At 41.9% G+C, this 23,044-nt stretch overlaps 2 protein-coding genes and 1 long non-coding RNA gene across 7 annotated transcripts in view; 1 reads left to right on the top strand and 2 right to left on the bottom strand.

Annotated features, from left to right (window-relative positions):
- The window catches only part of LOC141570148 (uncharacterized), a 35,197-nt gene extending 26,737 nt beyond the window's left edge, over positions 1-8,460 (bottom strand). The window contains exons 1-3 of one of the 2 annotated variants that reach the window (XR_012494062.1): positions 8,348-8,460; positions 4,697-4,785; positions 3,976-4,090 (exon numbers count right to left, since the gene is read on the bottom strand). This is a non-coding gene — a long non-coding RNA (uncharacterized LOC141570148). Of the gene's footprint in view, positions 1-3,975; positions 4,091-4,696; positions 4,786-8,347 lie in introns of those variants that run through there. The other variant, XR_012494059.1, reaches the window with a different exon arrangement.
- A 135-nt stretch (positions 8,461-8,595) lies between these two features.
- On the top strand, positions 8,596-16,091 carry SOD1 (superoxide dismutase 1). The gene is made up of 5 exons (XM_019730176.2): positions 8,596-8,754; positions 12,191-12,284; positions 13,707-13,776; positions 14,561-14,678; positions 15,885-16,091. Exons 1-5 carry the CDS (start codon positions 8,683-8,685, stop codon positions 15,990-15,992), a joined length of 462 nt encoding a protein of 153 aa, XP_019585735.2. The 5' UTR covers positions 8,596-8,682; the 3' UTR covers positions 15,993-16,091.
- A 1,907-nt stretch (positions 16,092-17,998) lies between these two features.
- SCAF4 (SR-related CTD associated factor 4) overlaps positions 17,999-23,044 on the bottom strand; it is a 59,386-nt gene continuing 54,340 nt past the window's right edge. For all 4 annotated transcript variants that reach the window (XM_019730173.2, XM_019730175.2, XM_019730174.2 and 1 more), the window contains exon 20: positions 17,999-19,770. In XM_019730173.2, the coding sequence (XP_019585732.2) occupies positions 18,854-19,770 (917 nt within the window). In that variant the 3' untranslated portion in view covers positions 17,999-18,853. The remainder of the gene's footprint in view (positions 19,771-23,044) is intronic.

The following is a 23,044-nucleotide window of genomic DNA, read 5'->3' as shown; positions in this document are numbered from 1 at the left end:
CACAACTAAGATTGAAAGGACAACTTGACTTGGAAAAAGTCCTGGAAGTACACACCGTTCCCCAATGAAGTCTTGTTAAAAAAAAAAAAAAGAAAGATAAATGAAAAAGAAAGAAAGAGAACGTCAGTAACAAAGCACAGAGCTCAGGAACCCATTCTGCAACAAACTAGCAAGGAGAAGAAGAGAGACACCCAAAATTCCAGAAGTGGGGGGAAGGGAGGGGCAGTGGCAGTTTTTTAAAAATAATTTTATCTATGATCTTTTCAAAGATTATTTTCATATGGCAGCAAGTGATATTTAAGAATTAGCTGTCAGGGGACACTTGATAGGGAACTCCAATAGATTGTTAATTATTGAACATAAGAATTGAGGATTTTTCTACAACTCTAAAGGGTCAACAGCCCTCTAGAAATTCAGGCGGTGGCCTGAGGAGGCTACCTGGGGGTTGATCTGGGGTCAGCAAAGCCCGGCTCTAGCTCACTGGTCACAACTGATTGGGGTGGGGAGGTGTCCAGGCTGAAGGAAAACCTCTTGGGAAAGGGTGCATTTTCTCTTTCTGAGCACTCTGGATAAATCCCTAAGTAATGTTATTCCTCAAATAGCATTAAGCATGTGTGATGGAGGAGGAGGAGGAGGAGGAGGAGGAGGAGGAATACAAATAGCTAATAAACAAATGAAAAGATGCTCAAAATCATTAGTCATTAGTGAAATGCAAATTAAAACCACAATGAAATAACACTACACACTCTCTAGAATCGCTATCATAAAGAACAATACCAAGTGTTGGCAAGGATGAGGAGAAAGTAGAACCTTCATATGTTGCTGATGGGACTATAAAATGATATAGGCACTTTGAAAAACCATTTGGCAATTTTTTAAGAAAGTCTAAAGTTTAAAAAGTAAACCGAAGAGAAATGAAACTGCATGTCCACACAGACATGTATATCAATGTTCTTGGCACCATTATTCATAATATTCCAAAACTGGAAATAATCCTGTCTTTGTTTGCTACAGCTACTGTATCAAAGTACTACAAACCAAAGGGGCTAAATAACAGAAATTGATTGTCTCTCAGTTTTGGCGGCTAGAAGTCTGAGATGAAGGTGTCGGCAGGGTGAGTTCTGTTCCAGGCCTCTCTCCTAGCTTCTGGTGATTACTGGCAATCTTTAGTGTTCCTTGGCTTGTAGAAGCATCACCCTGATTTCTTCCTTCACTGTCACCATGGTGTTCTCCCTGTATGCACATCCATGTCAAAGTTCTGTTTATAAGGACACTAACCATGTTGGATCCTACTCCAGCATAGCCTTATCTTAACCAATTACATCTACAAAACCCTATTGCCAAACAAGGTCACACTCTGCAGTACTAGGGGTTAGGACTTTAACATATGAATTTTGGAGGGGACACAACTCAACCCATAACAAATCCAAATGTCCATCAACTTAAGAGTGGAAAAACTATTTGTGCTCTATCCATGCAATGGAATACTACTGAGATGTAAAACGGAACAAACTACTGATACACCCTACAACATAGATTAAGCTCTAACACTTTATGCTGAATGAAGGAAGCCAGATGCAAAAGGCTACTATTGTATGATTCCATTTATAAGAAATGTGCAGAAAAGGCAAATGTATAGAGAAAAAAGCAGGTCAGTGGTTGCCTAGTGCTAGGGATGGGAGAAGGGATTAAGCAAAAACCAACATGAGGAAAATAGTTAGACTTGATAGAAATGTTCTAAAACTGTATTTTGGTAGTGGTTGCCAACGACATAAATTTACTAAAAAGATTCACTGAAGTGTTCGCTTATAACAGGTGAATTTTTTTGTACTTTTTTTTTTTTTTTTTACTTTATTGGGGAACAGTGTGTACTTCCAGGACTTTTTTCCAAGTCAAGTTGTCCTTTCAATCTTAGTTGTGGAGGGTGCCGTTCAGCTTCAAGTTGTTGTCCTTTCAGTCTTAGTTGCAGGGGGAGCAGCCCACCATCCCTTGAGGGAGTGGAACCGGCAACCTTGTGGTTGAGAGGACGTGCTCCAAACACCTGAGCCATCCGGGAGGCAGCTCAGCTCAAGGTGCCCTGTTCAATCTTAGCTGCAGGGGGCAGAGCCCACCATCCCTTGCGAGACTCTAGGAGTTGAACCAGCAACCTTGTGGCTGAGAGCCCACTGGCCCATGTGGGAATCGAACCGGCAGCCTTAGGAGTTAGGAGCATGGAGCTCTAACTGCCTGAGCCACTGGGCCGGCCCACAACAGGTGAATTTTTTAATGGTAAATTATATATTAGTAAAACTGGTTTTTCGTTTTTAGAAAAAAACTTCTGGGGGTGGGGACCAGCAATCTGTGTTTTAACAAGTCTTCCAGCTGATTCTAGTGTACACTAAAGGTGTAAATCACTCCTCTAAAGAGACTTTTTAAACCAGAAGAACTTGACATGACATCATTGGCACATCTAAGTCTCACACGATTCCTACCCACCCAGAGTGGTACAGAATTATGAAGACAATTATAATCCCCTAAAGGGAATAAAAGACTACATTTTCTTTACAAATCTGAATAGCATGTGTGTTAACTCTGATACAGAGCCCAGACTTAGAAGTGGCCCTGAGGTTCAGACCATGTCCAAGTGGACACTCCCAGCTTGACACTTCGAGGTTCCTCAGGCACCCAGATGCACCCTGTCCTGAATTAAGCTCTTTATCCCTCAACTTGCTTTCCTTGGTAAATGGGGCCACCAGCCACCCAGTCTCACAAGCCCGAAACCTGGGAGCTGCCTTTGGCTCCCCACCCTCTCTCCCTGAACTATAGTTAGTCACTAATGCTCAAGGATCCATGTCCATTATCTCTCTCCCCCATTTTTTCCAGTAATGGCTTTAGGCCAGGACTTTATCACATCTTGCAAATGGCCTCTCTGCCTTTAGTCTCAGCCCACTCCATTCAATCCACCCACTCAAATATCCTAGGGATCATTCTTGTATATGAACATAATTACGACATTCCCTCCTCAGACCTCTTTGGTGGCTTATCATCGCTATCAGATAGAAATTGCTTTTGATCGCATGTAACAGAAACCTGGTTATGCTTGTTTAATCAAATAAGGAAGATTATTAAATACACAGCTAACTCCCAATTATAGTTTGCAAACTTCTAATCCTAGATTGTTCACTTCTGTTTACTAACAATATAATTTTTACACTTCTCCCTTTCCACCTTTCAAAAATGCCTCAGATACTTCATGATTCTGTGGTATACATTTTTTTACAGGGTTTCTTTATTGGTAACAGCTTTTGTGATTTTTTTCTTTTTTGTGTGTGTGATTCACTAACATGAAGTTGCAGGTAGGACTAGTTTATACGACGTTCAACTGTTTCTAATTTGTTTCCTAGTTACTAGTGTATTTGTTTCATAGCATTACAAAAACCTCTCTTTTTATACTTTGCTTCTTATGGATTTCTCTGAGTTCTGATATTTTTCTACAATTAATAGAAAATACAGAGGGTGCCCAAAAATGTATACACATTTTAAGAAAAACTGTATTAAAATTGTAATAATATATACTGATAACAAAAGATGAATACAAGTCACATTTGACTTCTGCAATTACAAGAGGTGCTCAAAGTGGTTCCCATCAGCGTGCAGACACTTCTGATGACGGCGAACTACTGCTTGAGCAACGTTGACCAATGTGTCCACTCGTATACATTTTTTGGCAACCCTGGTATGTTTTTCATAAGCAAAGGCCTTGGTGATAATCCCTTTGTGATGTGTGATGTGAAGGAAATCAATATAAAACTACGTATGCTCTGAGAATGATGAAGGTACAAAGGGGAAATCACTTTGGGTCACAGAAGAAAAAATGATTTAGGGAAAAAGATGAGATAAAGGAGAAAAAAGAAGAAGGAGTCTTAAGAAAGGAAGCAGCAAAGAATGGCCGTGCGAGTCTGAATTTCCCGTCTTCCTTCTTGCTCACCTCTTGCCACAGAAGTCCCCAAGCCTCGATGTTCATTGTCAGGAATGCAGAACGACAGGCTGCAAAAGCACTGCAGTCACCTGCCCAGGTCTGATCTGAGGCACCTCGCCCTCTTCCTCATTCCTGACAAAATCAGACGGTCTCTGAGTTACAGTTACTGTGCCACTCCAGGGACAGGGGACTGGTTCTCATTCTATGCCACCTTCCTACACAGAACTCAGAGAAGCCCAACAATTCCAAACTTGAACTTGCTTTTCAGGTCTTTGTGAAGCTATATTTGTTAAGGTAGGAGGATAGGTTATATTTTATTTAGCTGTGTTATTTTGATTTACATTTGAATGTTTAGCATATGGTGTGAGGGCTTCCACTTGTGTTCTGGCCTTCGTCTTGTAAAGGTTAGGGCAGGCCTATGCATTTAGACCTTGTGATTCCGTAATTGAAAGGTTTTGGCCTGCTCCTACCCGATAATCTACTCATAGAGTTTATGTGTTTCAAACTGGGGTGTGACCAGTGGACTCAGACAGGTAATTTGGAAAAGGTCACTGTTGCACCAGGCCAATTGCATTGAGAGTCATTATCTCCAAGAGGATCCTAAAGTAGCCTAGGTTGTCTTGAGCCTGGGAATCTCTCTCTCTCTCTCTCTCTCTCTCTCTCTCTCTCTCACACACACACACAAACACACATGAATATCATTCAGCCATAAAAAAAAAAAAAAAAAGGAAATCTTACCTGTTGTGACAACATGGATGGACCCTGAGGGCATTAGGAAATAAATCAGACAAAGACATACACCATATGATATCACTTATATGTGGAATCTAAAAAAAAAAAGAGAGAATTTATAGTTACAGAGAACAAATTGGTGGTTGCCAGAGGTGGTGGGTAGGAGGTGGGGGGATAAGAAGGGGAGATGTAAAAAAAAAAAAAAAAGAATAAATTCTGTCAACAAAAGAAGGTTCAGCCTATAGAAAAAGTCTTGTAAGAGTTTATTTGAGCCAAATTTTGAGGACATGCCCGGAAGCAAAATCTCAATGGATTGAGAAAATGCTCCAGAGAAGGGCAGTTTGGCAGCTTATTTTAGACATTAAAATCAAAAGAGAAGATGTACAGAGGGTTACATAAAATCCATCAGTGGTAGAATAAGCAGGTAGGAGAAACGCAGAGAAATCTCTGGGGTTGGATAAAAAGCAAAATGGAGAAACATGCTTCTTCTACATGGTGGGTACAGGATATCAATAATTAACATTAAAGCACATAGAGGCGGTTTTGGGAAACAAGATAACAACGAAGGGTTCTATGATCTCGTGCTCTGGTGGCGACAGTTGTGCATTTGAGGGGTCTGGAAAAGAAAATTACTCTGACATTTCAAAGGCATGTTATGCTAGGTGCACAAAGACAGGCTCCCTTTTGGTAAAGACTGACCTTTGTCAAGGAGCTGCCATCCTAAGATGTGACTACCCACCACAACCCGCTCTAGTTAGGAATTTTTATGTTCAGACCATCCTGTGTTTGAGTTTGTAAGTTCTGCCGTGCACGCCACCCACCCACCCAGCTTGTCAGGTTTAGCATGTGCCCCCTTTTTGTTCACAATTCATTAACCTTGCTCTAGAAGGATGGGTAAAGTTTTTGGCTCCACAGATTCTTTCCCCCTTGGGGGATGTGACCTGAGGAGGGACAGAACAGGGCTCTCTAAACAGTGTGGCCCAGGGCCAGGGACCCCTTGCCCAGGTGTGAGGGCACCACTAAGAATAAACCTCAGGGGTCCTCTAATCCTGCATGACACAAGCCCCTCCTTGCACCCAAACAAGGGGGCTGTCCAGGTCTCACCTGAATATCCTTAAAGAGGAGCAACTTCCTGGCCCAGGGCAGCTCTTTGCATGTGGGCTGCTTCTTGGCAAGAAATCATCATGAAGTGAAATCTGATTCTACCGTCCTGAAATCTAAAGAAACTTTGGCCTTGGGCAAAGGCCCTTTGGCTGGCATTTGCATATTGATGCAACACTCTAGCGTGTGTCAGTTCTCTGGAAAATGCTAGTGAGTACAACACTGAGCAAAATCACAACTAGATACATTTTCAAGAGGGTGATAAAAAAACGTGGATTGTACATCTCTGACAGAAGATGCCTTAGATTCCAAGGGAAGGAAAAGAAGGAAAGAAGGAAGGAAGGAGAGAAAGGAAGAAAGAAAGGAAAAGAAGAGAAGAAAAAGAAAGTGTAGCCTGAACAGCAGCCTTTTGTCCTTTTTTCACTCTGGCCTTGAATTAGCCTGAGTATTTCGCCATTCTCACAGCTCAGGCCTCTCCCCTGAGCATTAGAGGGAAACGTGGATTGTGTTGAGGAGTTCTCAGGAAGACGGGGAGGATTTAAATTCCACAAAGCAAGTGGAACAAATCCCCAGCAGAGAGAACTCTTCTTCCTAAAGTCTGTCCCTGTCCCTGTCTACTGGTCTCCACATTTCTTTTTAGGACACTTTCCCCTTTTCCTCTTTTGAGTCAAGTAGCCCCAGCTCTTGTCCCCAACTTGCTTATTTCACTGGGCATGAAAAACACCTGCAAGTCAGAGATTCTCAAAGTGAGATTCCAGACCTGGAAACAAGTTAGGAATGCAAATTCTGGGTTCCCACCCCAAACCCACTGAGTAGGAAACATGGCAACCTGAGGCTTAACAAGTCCTCTAGGAGTGTCTAATGCATTTTCCAGATTAAATTAACCTCCCTTCAGGAAACAGTTCAGCCACCTTTGTTAGTTAGGCACACCCTGTGGGCACAGCAGATGAAGATTCTTCTCCCCTTTCATGCTCCCTCTCCCTTCAAGGTTTATCAAACTATTCTTCCAACAAAAGTGTGTGTGTGTTTGTGTGTGTGTGTGTGTGTGTGTGTGTGTGTGTATTCTCATTATAAACCATATTGTTGCAGACAAATGCATGGTTCTCTGTAAAAAAATTCTAAGGGGAGAACACTAGTAAAAGTTTGATTCACAATTCCCCAAAGGTATCCATAGTATTCTGGCTATCTTTCTAGAGATTTCTGAGCAAACAAGTAAATGTATATTTATACTTAAAAAACCGAAACACAAAAAACCCCCATAAAGTAGTTTGCTCATTTCTTAATATGTTTTTGGAATATCTTTCTGAAAGAAGTAATGTTCTGGTGTATGGAGGTGTCAACCAGAGTAAATGAAATCAGGAGGCTTTGGCTAGAAATAAATGCTAAAGACTTTTTCAAGGGTCTTGTGGTTTGCAAACGGAAAACACAACTACCGTGTTTCCCTGAAAGTAAGACCTAGCTGGACCATCAGCTCTAATGCGTCTTTTGGAGCAAAAATTAATATAAGAATGGTCTTATTTTAATATAAGAATGTCTTATTTTAATATAAGACCAGCGCTTATATAATATAATGTAGTATAACACCAGGTCTATAATATAATATAATATAATATAATATAATATAATATAATATAATATAAAGACCGGGTCTTACATTAATTTTTGCTCCAAAAGACACATTAGAGCTGATGGTCCGGCTAGGTCTTATTTTCGGGAAAACACGAAAGGCAGCACCCAGAGTGTTCTGGAGAAGAAAGAAACGTTGAGGGTTCTTACTGTAAAAAGTACATTCTTGAAAAGAATCAGTCCTGCGTTCTCAGCCTCTGGATTGGTCCAAGATGATAATCCTATATATGACTGGTAGTCTGGATACTGGATGTCAAGTGGTCTGGATATGTGACCACTGTCTCCTTAGTCCTTCAGGGGGTAACCAGAGGGTTATCTGGAGGTCTGACATATTTACCCAAGCATTGAGCAGGACTGGAAAGCTAGCAGTTTAAGTTCCCAGGCTACTAGTTAAAAGAACAATAGAATCAAGTCCTCATGCCTCAACCTACTTGATTTCAGTAACTTAGCAGCTTCACTACAGTGACCATTTTATTTCTTCACTCTATTCCTTGGAGGTATCATAAATTATTTACCCATCCTACCTTTCTCCTGGACTGTTGCGGCAGGCAGTAGAGTTAGACAAAATGAGAGACGTGTAGAAGTCAGTCAGCTGACATTTTGATATTTTTACCTGTGGCCTTCCTTGTCAAACAGGAAAAATTTGAGAAGAATACGGAGTTGTGGTAACCGAATAAGTAAATCTATGTGCTGAGAACTAAGGCAACTGCAGGGAAGAAAATGTGAGGCCAGGGATTGAGCCGTGTTGCTTTTACACACCCTCAGAGACCCCCACACCAAGACAATTAAAACAAAAGCAACAAAACCACCCAGCTCCATGCGTCCCAATTTCTGAATAACAAATCAGAAAACGTTATGACCAAAGTCAGTTATTACTAATGACATTTCCAGACAAAGTGACTTCAGGTCTCCAAGGCGTGCCACGTCTACCTCGCTTTCCCAGGGTCGTGCACAGCAATCCACGATTACAATCTTTGGAAGAAAAAGGTGGTTTTTTTCCACAGTTCCAGGTTTCTGGGCGTTTTACAGCCACAGGAAAGAGAGAGCATGCGGAGCGAAGTACGAAGTTCCGCCCCGCCCCCCCGCCCCTCCATCAGTTCTCCGAGGGGGGGGACTGTGCACGCGGGCGGCGATTGGTTCTGGGCCGGGGGGAGGGCGGGGCGCGGAGGTCTATAAAAATTCCACGGCACAGTTCTCTACGTCGGCGTTTACTGCGGCGTCGCTGGTTGCTCCCGGGTCGCAGGCGAGAGCGTCACCCGCGAGTCATGGCGACCAAGGCTGTGTGCGTGCTGAAGGGCGACGGCCCGGTGCAGGGCACCATCCACTTCGAGCAGAAGGCAAGGGCCGGGGCAGAGGCCGACGGCCAGACCGTGCCGCGCACCTGTGCTCGGGAGCGGGTGGCGGACCGGGCCTCGCGCCGCCCTCGCCACGCCCCCGCCGCGCCTGGCCCGCTCGTCCGCGCGGCGCGGGGCCTTTGCCCCGCGGCTGTGCTGCGCCTCCGCGCAGCTACTCGCTCGCGGCCGCGGAGTGCTGAGTCACGGGGTGAGCCCGGCAGCAGCGCCGTGCGTGGCGAGGTGCCGCGGGCCTGGGTGCAGGGCGGGGTGCAGGGCGGGGTGCAGGGCGGGCCGCCCCCGGGGTGCCAACAACCGTGGGCCCGGGAGGGAGGAGAGCGAGCGAGGGAGGAAGATTAGCCGCCCTCCGGGCCTCGGCTACCGCCACGGCGTCTGTAGGCCAGAGCGGGGAACTGACGCTTTTGAAAAGGCTTTGGCCCGTTTTTGCGGGGTCATTTTCTGGGTCTCGAGGATCCTGCGACTCTCAGTTGCGCGGTCCAATACTCGGCCCGCCCTTGAGATAGGGTGGCGGTTGCGCCGGGCCGCAGGTTATCGTCGCGTCCGTTACCCCTTTAGGGCTTCGTATCCGACTTGAGCTCTCTCGTTCGTGGGTTTGCAAACTGTGGCGCACGGGCCTCATCCTTTCAGGACCGGAGTTAAGTCCAGCCCTGGAGCAAAGAGTGTTTCTTAGGTGTTCGTTTTGAATATGTTTACGTTTACAGGGTCGTGAAAAACAAGACTATGCAACACAATCCGTTTGTGGCCCTTTGCAGAAAAGTTTGCTGACCCTTACTCTGGGTCATGGCCAGGCTCCAAGGGCAAAGAAGATGGCCCTAGACAAAGCTCCAATAGCCAGAGAGATCTAACCAACTCCCTTGTCGGGGGTGGGTTTCCAGAGCAGCGATTTTTAACCGTGGGTGCAGAGTAGGCTCATTTGGGGAGCTTTTAAAAAATACAGGTACCAGGGCCCAACTCCAGACCAATTATATCAGAATCTGTCAGGTTGCAATCTGAGCGTTGCAATTTTAAAGTTTCCAAAGTTCTAATGTGCATCCAAGATGGAGAATTAACTGTTGGTGGAGGGTAGTGGATGGGGTTGGGAGTTGGAAGTTAGACCCGGAGTGTTTCTGTTGCGTGGAATATGTCACTTAACTCTGGTCTTGGAGCATTTGTTTAACCAAATTCTCTGGAAAGTGACTTTGAGATTGCTCTTATCAATAGGCCTGTTACTGAGATGGTAGAAAACATACTTTGGAACAGATCTTACAAAGTGTACAGAAATACTCATTAGTGATACTGCACACGTGTTGTAAGGAAGGTGCTTGTGATAAGACTGTCCCCCAAATCTTAATAAGGGTACCAACTGGTGGAAATTGTTTATGTTGTACTTGGTTTATTATTCAGAGACATTATTTAATGTATGAGTGAGATTTAGTCTCTAAAGTGGTTTACAGAAATGTGAGGACAGGAAACGTCATCTAGATAAGTGGTCCATCTATGAAGTTTACACAAAGGAGAACTTACATTTGAGCTTCATTTTTTCCTTTAAGTGGCTTCCAAATTTTCTGGAAAAGGCCCTTGCGTTTTATTAAATTTTATTGTTTTCGTTTGCCAGACTTTGTTTTGTCCCTCTCTCCTCCCCACATAATTCACTGATACTAGAGAATCTAAGAAGACTCTGAGGTCTCTTCCTCTGGCCACTGAGAAACGGCTCCTGGTGTTACATTCAGAAACCAAGCTGTGCATCCATACAGAACTGCGGTTCCTGGAGTTTTTCCATATTCCCTGAGCAGCTTACATGTCTCCCTCTTTTAAGTTTCAAACTTCTCTTTGGTAGTGCTAGTTGTACCTGATAAAGACCCTTGGATAGTTAAGCATTACAGCTCTACAGATATGCAGATGTGTTAAATCGGCAATGAACTGTATTTGTTTGGCCTATTGAGTGTTTAAAAATTTGGATTATTTTCCAGTTTTTTTAAATGAGAAATTTTCACCTTTAAAACGTCCAAATTCCTAGTTTCTCTTCGTAATTTTGGAGACCTGCCCATGCCAAGCCTTCATTAGCCCAGGGCAACACTGTGCTGGACCAGCTTATGTCCGCTTTGCTTCCCTGACCTGTTGTGCTCACCTAACAGCCTGGGCCCTGTAGAGTTGTGCCCAGGAAGCTTACTAACTTCATGTGCTGAACTAACATGTGCTCTACGCGTTACCATTAAATGGAGGTGTGGAAGAACCTGCCCTGTTTGTCTCTGTGCTTTGGATAACAGCCTGTTTTGGGGGATAACATTCACATTTGAGTTTTTCCAAAATTAATGGTTGTACTCAGAACAATCGTAGTATATCTGTTTTCAAAAAGAAAAGCAAAAAATGGCAGGAGTTGCCACACTACTTGATTTTGCATTGCTATTTGCAATGGAAAGTCAGTTTTCAAGACGAACACCTCTTGTAACTGTGGGCCCTGACTGTTTAAACGCACAGACAGCATTGTGTGTGTTGCTGTGTGGTGTGGATGCTTGTGTGTATTTTCAGTTCCTAAGATCTCCCTGCACCTGCAACGGTAATTGCCTTGATTTATGTGTGTAGCCTTGCAACAAACACCATTACCATCACCATTGTTTGTATGGTGATACTTCTGTTACTTTTACCAGCTTTTGTGTTGTTGTCCTTTCTTTTTAGTCTCAGTTGTTAGAGCACAAAGGTTATTGAGGTTTCAATCCCTAAAAAGACTTCAGAAAAAGTATGTCTGGTTAGATTAGAATCAGTCCCCCAGGGGCAGTGGGATAGGATATTTTCTGGCTATGTATCAAAAATACCAATGCTGGAATTATAATGTACACTGAAATAGATATGAGCTGTGTACCGTTACACACACACACACACCCATAGGGATCCGAGGGTAGGCAGTTGGACATTTCCTAGTGTCTGTCTGTCTCTGTCTCTCTGTCTGTCTCGCAAATCTCTGGTTTGATATATGTGGAAAAGTGTCTGCATGAAGAAAGCAAGGTGCTAAAAAGTATGACGTGCTAACATCTGGGTTAAAAAGTTTGATGTGTATACATATACTCACTATGTGCAAATATAACGTATTCAAAAGTATTTACAAAATAAAGAATTGACTTATATTCATTGTAGGTGAGTCAGACTCGACCACTGAAGTGCTGACTGCTCGCCTCTCCGCTAGGTGCTTTTTGTGTGCCGTTTGATTTCATCTTGCTGCCTGGCCACAGGGCCCGAGTGTTAGAACAAGGTTACCAGCTCTAGTTAAGCAGCTGCTGAAAGTTCCCAGCTAGGAAGTGGTGGGCCTGGGATTTGGACATGGGTTTTTCGACTCCTAAGTCCGTGGTCTTTCCACTTTCCTGTGAGTGTTAAAGATAATTCAACTGTTTTCTTTGTTCAGAGGCCCTTGCTCTCTCAAACGTGTTGCACTTTTCTCTGAATGCAGGAGAACGGGCCGGTCGTGGTTTCGGGATCCATCAAAGGATTGACTGAAGGCGATCACGGGTTCCACGTCCATCAGTTTGGAGATAATACACAAGGTGGGTGTGCTGGTGTAGGAACCCACCGTGCTTAACCGAGTAAGCTAAGCGCCTGAACATGAAAACCCCTCAGCGTTAAAAACTTCAAGTTAATATGGCTACTAAGGTTAACCTTAGGGACATCAGCCACAAAACCAGTTTTTTACTTTGAAGTGTGGAAAGGAAGGGGTAGAGGGCAGGAGTTGATGTTTTATAATCATGATTGTGGCTTCATTATTATATGAGTCTCAGGTGTTTTTTAAGAAAAATGAAAACTTCAGCTACTTTCTTACCTTCCCTGTGATCCCAGGTGTTTGTGAGCTGGGGTTGGGGTGGGTGCTGGAAGCACAGGGTCTGCACGGAGGCGCGTTGCCCGATGTGAGGAGCGCCACACCTCCCGCTCGAGACAGAAGATACAAACTAGAGTGTAAACTATTGGTGCTTTGGATTCACTTTCATTTTCTCAGTTTGGGATTAGAAGCAAGTTAACAAAAGTTTATGGGTTAAAAATGCATTTAATGATCTTTTGGCATATTTGAGTAATCTGACCTTAGTGTTTAGACTTTTTGTGGTGAGAACTTGATTCATTTCGCTGGAACTTGTTTTTAATGTTGCATAATTTGGTTCCTACAAATAGTGATTTAATGACCAGATTGATCCATTTTCAACAGTTAAAAAATTTCTCAAGTTGCTTCTTAGTTTTACTGCCTCTGCTTTGAGAGGCCGTTGCTCTGTGGCTTTGACTTACTGTGCTGCTTCCTGTAACTTGCTGTCTGCTCCCGGGAGTGCTGAGGGTGGGGATGGGAGGGCAGGGAGAAGCTGTACACAGTGGAAACTTTCCAACCAACTGAAAGGACAACACTGTGTCTTGAAAAAACTCCTGCATTGTTGTGGCTGTGTTCTGTGGGAATGGCGGTCCTTAGGGCGCAGGAGTGCCATTGTTACAGAATACAATCTGAATGCTGCCCCCTGCAGTTGTCCCAGGCAAGGGCCTTGGCCCTTGGATGAAGGTGCCCTTTCCTTTCCCGCGCACACCAAGTAGAGGCCGTGGACGGGAGAGCTGCTTGCTGGTGTGTTGCTGGGGAGATAAGTGTTTCGTAGTTACGGTATTCTACCTTCTTACAAAGCAGGGTCATAAGCATGGGATTTTCACAGAAGAACCATTGGAGGTCAAATCTCAGCCCTCTTATTTTACAAGGCAGTGAAGAAACCAAAGCCCAGAGAGTGGCATTAACTTGACCAGTGGCACAGTCTTTAGCACTTGTCTCTATTCCCTGCCCATTTTGTTTACACTAACATGTTGCTTCCTGTTTTTATTAGCCTAGAAATCATGATGTACATCAATACTTTCTCCATTTGAGGTTTTAGCAATGACCGGTTTCTTTTTAGAATTTATTTTAGAATTTTGATTCATAATTTAACTGCCCTTTTTTTGGTAACTAGGCTGTATCAGTGCAGGTCCTCACTTTAATCCTCTCTCCAAAACACATGGTGGGCCAAAGGACCAAGAGAGGTGAGTGACAAGTGCTTTTAACACTCCATAATGGAAATGGCTTCTTGGGGTCAATATAGGTATACTGCTTGCAAATTGTGTGCTGAAATAATTGAGTGGTCTTCCCCGTGGACCCTCCTGCCCCCAAATGCTAGAATGGCTTCCTACCTGGGCTAAGGAATTGACAAATGGGGACACTTAAAACAATTTGGTTTTGTAGCATTTATTGAGTATAGAATACAAGTGCCAAAGGGAACTAATACAGGAAATGTCATGAATAACAGTACTGTCAACCTCTAGCAAAAGAAACCATCATTGTGAAACATAGAAGCTTTGTAGGTAAAAATTTGAAAATTCGGTGAGACTCCATGTGTATGTATTTGATTTCTGAGAGCCTTTCAGGAAAATATTAAATTTAAGGACAAGGATTAATTTATTTTTATAACAGAGGCCTAGGGGAATATTTCTTAGCCATGCCAAGAATTAACAGGCAGAACTCAGTAACTGAGAGTTGTACCCGTTAGTATTTTATCTCTGAAATTAGAGGTGCACCCCCATCCCAGGACTCCTTCCAGAGCGTTACTTGTTTAAAGAGCGGCGCATCTGGACTGTCTAATTACTTTTTAAATTTGTATGTTTGCAAAATTTTGTCAGTTTGGAAAAAGTGGGTTCTGTTTGATAAATACTATATCCACATCTTAGCCCATCCTGATACATTTTGACTCAGTTAAGTTTTTGGTTCTCGAACTATTCTGATGTTAAATGGAAATCAGTCCTGATGCCTCTGATGCTGTGTTAATGTCAGGCATGTTGGAGACCTGGGCAACGTGACCGCTGGCAAAGATGGTGTGGCCCACGTGTCCATTGAAGATTCCGTGATCGCACTCTCGGGGGCCCATTCCATCATTGGCCGCACCATGGTGGTAAGTTGCACATACTAAGGACGTGCATCAGATTTCTTCTAATACAGTCGTGTATCTTTTCATGATTTCTTGATTATTCATCCTGGTTTCTGAGGATCCACATAAATTGTACCTTTAGTTCAGATTAGAAAAAACAATTCTATAGGGATTACAGTGAAGATGAATTAATTATCCGGGTTAGTTGACCGTCCTGAGCTGCAGTGGTGAAGCAGATTACATCATTTGACCATATTAGATCTGCATCGCAGAAACAGAAGTAGTCATTATCTAGTTTTAGAACAGCCAGATTTTCTTGCCACGACTGGGTTTCCCTCTTGTAGTTATACGGAACATGTTGTTAAGCCGAAGTCTTGGATGGACCTCAGTATTACTGTTCCTTCAGGGCTGTAGGTTATCATCACTTGTTTAACATGTGGGAAGCGATTGCCTCCAGTCACCGTTGGGAGCTGCATCTGCTTTATGCAAAACACTACGTAGTATAAACTCCTACCCCAGAGGACAGTCAGTTCACCCTTTATCCTGAGAATTGTCTTCAGCCATAGTTAAGCAGAAAAATCATTTATAAATGTTTGATGAGCAAAATTTACAGTACTGTTTTTAAATAGTTCAAGATATTTTTAGGATTACCTCATCTATATGCTGTAGTCATTAAGCACGATTTTGATAGTGTTTTTTTTTTTAGGGGGGGTTCACTTTCCCTTCCCCCCCCCCCCAATTTATACTGTAAAAGAATGACTACTGTGGGGCAGCTCAGTTGGTGAGAGCACAAGCTCTTAACAACAAGGTTGCTGGCTCGATCCCCACATGGGCCAGTGAGCTGCGCCCTCCACAACTAGATTGAAACTACTACTTGGAGCTGATGGGGCCTGGAGAAATACACTTAAAAAAAAAAAAAGACGACTGTAACGGAGGTTACTAAGATTTCTCATAGAGGGTTAAGACCAGCATGTGATGGACTGTAACAGTTTAGTATTTCATTTAGAGATAACAACCCTTACTAGTGTGTAAAGGTAATTTTTATCTTTGCATCAAGAAAAAGCTTTTAGTAGTTTCTACTTTTTACTGTTAGATTAGATATTAGCGTATTTCCCTACTAGGATTAACATTTTTTAATATTAAGCAGTTCTTAGAAATCTTCTGGGTATTGTTGGGAAGAGATGGTAATTACTTGATAGTTCTAAGTTATGTTCTTACAATTTTTTCAAGGTCCATGAAAAAGCAGATGACTTGGGCAGAGGTGGAAATGATGAAAGTAAAAAGACGGGAAATGCTGGAAGTCGTTTGGCTTGTGGTGTAATTGGGATCGCCCAATAAACATTCCCTAGGACGAGGTCTGAGTCCTAGTAACTCCTCTGTTATCTTGCTAGTTGTAGAAGTTTAACCTGATAAACATTAAACACTGTAACCTTAAAAGTGTAATTTGTGTCTTTTTTTAAATTGCTTTAAGTACCTACAATGAGAACTGATTTACGGTCACTTGGAAGATTTGTACTTTATAAAACTCATATTCAATTAAAATGTGTTTCAATGACCTTTGTATTAATCTCATACAGGTATTAAACTTAATTGTCTACATATGTTCAGTTCTCATTCAAACCTGCAATAAACAAATACCCGAGATGGCACTGTATTTTGAGCCTAGTAAAGTATCCAAATTAGAATCTAAATTAGCTGATACTCATACATAGAGTTTGAATGGAACAGATTTAGTAATAGGTTGACAGGCATTAATTATTTCATCGCATTCTTTTAGAGGTTTTAAATGAGATAATCAAAATGTTTAAATTTTAACAGCTGCTCTTTTAGCTAAGAATAACTTGAACTTTAATTTTGGACATAGAGGCTATCCTTTGTCAGCTTTAGGGAAATTAAGGTGGTTTCCCTACTTAGAAACTTAGCATTTGATTCAAAAAGTACATAGGTTTCTTTTAAAATGTAGATGTTGTGATTTAAATCAAGAACCCTTTGATAACTTAGTGAAATTGTGAATGGGCACAGTTATGTGTAGTCTGTTAGCTGAGAATAATTTCCCCACCTCTCAAAATGGCACATATTCCACTTTTGTAGACCTGTGAACGTTTAGTTTATAGTAAAAGTAGAAGTTGGCACAATCTACTTTTAGATAAGCCCTTTAAAGAAATACACTAGATAGCACTGTAAGCTAGAACCAACAAAATGTTTGTGGGTACTGGCTGTTTTAAGAATTGACCCATCCAATTAGTGAATTCAAGTCTATTTCTCTTAATGTAAGTACTTAAGTACCTATATAAAAATGCTTTTAAATGAAATGTTAATCTCACTCAGGGTTGACTGTGGATTACAGTTGTCTATTAATTGAAAATTGTAAAACATTTCTGGTAGCGAAACCAGAAATAAGCTGCAATTCTGACTGACCATAAGTATGACGTACTTTATCAAATGTACATCATTTAGGAGAGGAACGCTAATTTGGAGGACAAATTGTGGTTTCAAAGTTCAAGGTGAGAAAACTGCTCACAGTAAGTGGTTCAAACCGCTGTCAAGTAGAGAAAAACAGTATTTAATAAGACTTCACTAATACAGAATCTTACATATATGTGATGAAACTCAAAACAGGGACTCCCTTGGGACCTTTAAGGCAAGTGGAACTGCTACCCCTTTTAGTACTTCGGGGGTTTTGTCACGTGCAAATAAGGTGGTCTTAATACTTTCAACTGGAAATACAGGCTGCAAATCCTTGAAATCTGAACACTAAGTAACCAGATGTTTCCTTCTTTCCAAAAGCAGTTTGTTCGGACTTTTAATCTTTTCCGTGGGCCAACAAAACTATGGACACATTTTGTCCTTCACGTGTGCAGATAGGAAACGGGATTTTCTCTCATTTTCTAAAGGCAGGAACACAAGAACTTTGCCCTAGATACAGTCTCCCCATTGACGATCTTCCCGCAGAGTGCTCTTAATATTTGAAAACCAAATAAAGCAGCTTCGCCCAAGGATGAGGGCAAAGAAAATGTTAACTGCTCAGCACACTGGAAGTAGGACAGCGGAAAAATGTAACAAGAAAAACGTTTCAACAAGGCCATGAATACTGGGATCTTGTACCTGGCGGTCTTTCCTCTGCCCTGGGTGAGCAGTTTGACAGAACTGCTCTTCTGTACCACACCTAGGCTTGACTTGACTTTGGATGTCTTCATGTAAACGTCCTTGGATAACCTACAACTATTTTTCCTAGTTAATTTTAAGCAAAGAGATGAAGTACTTCATAGGTGGCAAAAAGTCCAGTCTACTTCTGCCCAACAGGGGAGTTTAAAAAAGCAGTCAAGAAAGGCAACAGGCAAGGCTTATAAGTAACAATAGGTTGCATTTAAGTCCTTAAACATATAAAATAAGACAAAAAGCTTTTATGTTGTAAATGTTAATCTTAATTTCCCTCACCCTTTTGAAAAATTTAATAGGATGGTAAGAAAAACACCCAACCTTCTAAATAATACCCAGGCAATCAGGTAATTTATAGTACAATGGGTAATGCTGGGATCCAATTATTCCCCCAGCAAAATTTCTCTTTACAAATTAATTAGGGCAACAATTACCACAAAGCCAATGGCTAAAAAAACTTGATCGAATTGCGAAGCTAACATTAAAACCACTTTACCTTATGATTGAAATGCTAAAAATCAAAAGTATTACAAATGAAAGTGTTTGCAAACTACATAAAGAAGTCCATTTCCACCAAATAAGTCTAATTTAGACTCCAACACAGTAACAGCTCAAACTTTGATGGTGAACAATCCTTTTCCACCTTAATGCAGTGTACGAAGAATAGCACACATTAAAGTTTGTTACGAAAATAGAGTTTATTAAAAACATCCCTATTGTTTTGAGGAGCTTTCACCGTTACCTTGTCTTAAATTAAAAAAAAAAAAAATAGAGAGCACTTCTAATTACGATTTGTAAACTTTTTAAAGTCAAAACTTTTAAAAAGTTACAGCAAAAAGGGTAATATTTATTCATATTTTCAGTATTTTTTGTTATTTTGTGGCTATTTTTAAATAGAAGGGAAGCAATCAAATTGCTTACAGTTCCCCACAAACTACCGCGGGGCTGATATAGCAGGAGCAAGTATAATACAGCATCTGTACACCTCCAGCGCTACACTCCAGGAAGTGTCACTGTCACATTTTAACAAATTCCAGTCTCTAACGAGGAGCCTCTGCTGCTGAGCCAGAATCCTTTTCGGGTTCAACGGATGAGGTAGCCTCAGCAGGCAACTCTTCAGAAGGTTTTACGGCTGCAGACTCAGACTCCCCCTTATCAAGTTCTGAAACAGTGTCTACATTTCCCACTTGGCTAATGGAAGATTCGAGGGTCTTGTTACCACCTGCCCTGTCTGTCACCTCAGGCTTTTCCTTTCCTCGGTTTTCTTCCTTCTCTCTACGAGGCTCTCTATCTCTAGAATCTCTCTCTCTGTCTCGATGCCCCCCAGAACGTCTATTTCTCTCTTCCAAGTCTCTGTGTCTGTCCCGGTCAGGACTCCTCCTTCCCCACTCTCTCCTTTCACGGTTACTATTATCTCTATCATCATTTCGGTTTCCATACCGTTCCCGGTCATTTTCCACCCGATTTCCGAAAGATCTTCTTCCAAACCTTTCTTGGTCTCGACCTGAATTGAACTGCTGCCTGTTATCATTTCTAAACAGTTGTGGTTGTTGCTGAGTTGGTGGCGGCTGCTGGGTTGGCGGCGGCTGCTGGGCTGGCGGCGGCTGCTGCTGTGGTTGCTGCTGCCTTCCGTCTCTGTCTTCAGGACCCCCGGGGCCTGGTCCCGGGCCCCCAAGCCCTGGCATTCCACCAGGCCTAACAAAAGGGCCGTGCGGTGGAAAGGGACCTTTCATTCCATGAGGGGGAGGCATTCCAAAGCCCCCTGGTCCTGGTGGTGGACCTCTGTGCATCATATGTGGGGGCATGGGACGAGGTGGCATCAGAGGAAATCGCTGTAAGTGAGGTGGAGGCATTCCTGGAGGACGCTGGAGTGGGATCAGGCCAGGTCGGGCCCCAAGAAGACCAGTGGATGGTGCCTGGAGCCCAATTACAGGACCAGGTGCAACTCCTTGAGTACCTAAAAGGCAATAAAAACAAACATGTAAATACAGTAACAGAAGATGGTATTGCATTTTCTACAGTTTTCTGTGGAGCTTAAAATGAAATTCAACCCAGAATCTTCAAAATTTTGTATTGTTTGCCAGTCTACCAGTCATAAACTCAATGTGAAGACCCTGTAACAAGACATGGCATGCAGTCTTAAAGATATATATAAAAATACATATTAGTAGTATACTGTATACATTAGTATCTAAGATAGGTAGAGGTCAAAATAAGCCGGAAAAGGAAATTATAATTACCAATTTTTGGAAAGAGTATGTCAAAATCTCCTAGACCCGTCATTCGTGGCTGTTTCACCACTCAAAATATGTCAAACATGAGAAACGCAAGGGGCTAAGTCCTAATGAGATCAAGGACTGAACTGATGACTATTTCAGGCGTATTCTGAAGAAAACTTTACACTGGAAGTCTTATTTGATTTACTACTAGAAAAAACGGGGGTCACTGACCAGAACATTCGGTAAAGAGGGGGTGTCTTAGATTCAGTGTCATTAAAATGCCTTAAGTAGTTCTTCTGCAGTAAGCATTACACAAGCACTAATGCTTATAAAATAGAATTCCGTGCACAGACGCAGAGTTTATTTCCACAGGTCCCTTTTCAAAGTGCAGTGTAACGTGTGACTTGCTAGGCTGAACTGCCGCTGCAATAACGCTGACCGCTCGGCCACTCACTCACCTGCTCATCTTCCAAAGCTGGCAAGACTGATCGAGCTGGTGCTGCTGAAAGTCAAAACCCCTAATTGGGTTTAGTGCCCGCTTAGATGAGGGTGTGCTCGTGCTTTAGTGTAAGAATTATACAGAGTCAACAATCCATCATTTATGATGGCATGGGAACGAAGGAAGGATTTCTGTTTTGGTTCACCCCTTAAGTAACAGGCATTGTTGTATCTCAATTTATTTCTCTGCAAATGTAAACACCACAGGGCACTACTATGACCAACAGGAGTTACTCTAATAATAGAAAATGTTCCAGATATTGTTAGAATGTGCTATGTACCCACATACCACAGAAAAGTCTTTGAGTAAGTTACGGGTTATGACTATCAAGGGGCAATGGTCTAAGAGAAATGCTTCTGTGACACCAATAGAAAAATGACCCGAGAGCAAACCCAGTATTTTAATAATTTTTTCCCTCAACATCATGTTAATTTGTGTTTACACCTTGAATCACTTCCTCCCATTCACTTTAGCAAACATTTAACAAGTTCTGTGTGCACCTAGATTTTCTGTATAAACAATTAACACTAATGTGATATACAAGAGTTTCTGGGTCAGTTTTTGCCCCTCACAACATGTGGTCCAGTACTGTTCCGTCAGACTTAAGCATTAATTACAGTGGACCAGAAAACATTATGTATACTAGTTTATGACTCTTAACATGAACCCTCACATGCTTTGGTATTTACTTAAAATACCTTCTAAATGCTTAAAGAGAAATATATTATGTTTGGTGAAATACAGTCTTACACAGGCGTGACCTTGGACGTGTGCCTCAGAAATGTGATAATACCTACCTTTTGTTGAGATTAAATGGCATAAAACACACAGGAGCTCAGAGCCTGGCACACAGTTAAATGCTGACATTATTACTCCACACATCTCTGCTGACAGGTGATAAATAGCCTACCACTAAATATCTGACTGCAAAAACAAACCCAACATTTTTCATTTCCAACCGTTCAGATCCTATCCACCCCTTGTGGTCCCCCAATACCCACCACAGTTTCAAGTCAAGCACTTTTGTAGTTGGGAAAAATGTGAATCCACTGAGCTTCCACATGTCAGGCCTGAAGTTGAGAAATGCTCATTACCTCAGTGAAAAGTCAGAAAACATGAAATGGGTGAATGAGGCAAAGACCCTGCTCCTTCAGACTCTTTGGACTCTTTAGGAAAATTCCAGGCAATGAACATACAGACAACCACCTCCTATACCATAGCTCACGTGGAAGTAAATTTCAGAACATTCTTCAATCGCCTAGTGAATATTTGAGTATATACCATACAGAGGGACAACAGAAGCACATAAGACCTAAGGTATATCCCTGTTCTTTTTTTTTTTTTTTTTTTCTGTTCTTTTTTAAAGAAATTGCATAGTCTCAACATTTGTGGACTAATTCAAAACAAGCGACATAAAATGTTATGTACCTATCTATGGCCAAATTAATAAAGACGCATCACATATAGAGGCACCTAATCACATTTGACTTTCCCACCAACTTTTACTCAAGGACTGAAAAGAACAATGTTCAGTTTTATAGAGGTCAGTGTGGCACATTCGAGTATCTGTCCACAGGATCAAGGAGCCAATGGCAAAATTTTAAATTACACTGGAAAAATGGGGAAGGGGTTCAAAGCATCTGAATTAAGATCAGGTGAGTCTTTAAGAGGAAACAGTGACTCTTGTAGGGAAATGGGAAAAATCCTATTCCTGATTTCCCCAAGATGGCCAGCTTCCTCAACTAACAGCCTGACAGTGGCCAACTCACCCTTGTATAGAAGAGAGAAACGGGGGGAAGATTCTTTACACAATATAAACCTGTCTCTAGGAACATGTCTCTTACGTCCTTTATAACATGGTCCGAGGGTGCATACAGAGATACAGATTGATTTAACAGGGTTAACGTTTACAGTCATCATATAGTTAAACCACCTACATAAAGCATATTTTTTATAAAGAAAAAACATTGCTTAATTCTTTTATTCTATACATGTGGCTATTTGTATTCTTAATTTGCTTAAAATGTTACACTTTCAAATCCCTTCCCTCATTTGTGAGTAAGTGGACTTCCTTTTAACCCTTCATGGACCAATAAAATGTGGATTCCCAATAGAATACTCCCATAGTCCCAAATGTTGGTCTTCAGACCACAGAAATGCTGAAACCGGATGATTTCTTGTTGTTGCAATGAACATGTACTGCTTTTATAAGTTATACTTAATTTAAAATGTATCAGGTGGCATAAGCCCTTGGTAGGCATGCTAGCTGAATTTCACTTTATTTTTATTAGGAAAGCTGACATTATGCATACACCAATGGAATAAAGAGTGAGTTACTCAGGTGTAAAGGGCATTCAAAGCAGTTACTCATTTTATCTGGAAGTATGATGTGAAATACCAGTAACAAGTTTGCTTGAGTTACAAATTAAATTCATTCACACATATACTGAGTATTTGAGCTTTACATTTATATCAACTCATTTAATGTGCTGGGGATATAAAGAAAACACAGT

Source organism: Rhinolophus sinicus, linkage group LG01 (genome assembly GCF_036562045.2).
Source record: "Rhinolophus sinicus isolate RSC01 linkage group LG01, ASM3656204v1, whole genome shotgun sequence".
Taxonomy (NCBI): domain Eukaryota; kingdom Metazoa; phylum Chordata; class Mammalia; order Chiroptera; family Rhinolophidae; genus Rhinolophus; species Rhinolophus sinicus.
The sequence above is the reverse complement of the archived record's forward strand: the minus strand, read 5'-3'. Positions and strand labels throughout refer to the sequence as shown.

Excerpts from the sequence above, each read along its gene's own strand:
- SOD1 (XM_019730176.2), top strand. The coding sequence starts at position 8,683 with ATGGCGACCAAGGCTGTGTGCGTGCTGAAGGGCGACGGCCCGGTGCAG. Across the intron at positions 8,755-12,190 it reads CCATCCACTTCGAGCAGAAG|GAGAACGGGCCGGTCGTGGT; the intron begins GCAAGGGCCGGG and ends CTCTGAATGCAG. Across the intron at positions 12,285-13,706 it reads GTTTGGAGATAATACACAAG|GCTGTATCAGTGCAGGTCCT; the intron begins GTGGGTGTGCTG and ends TTTGGTAACTAG.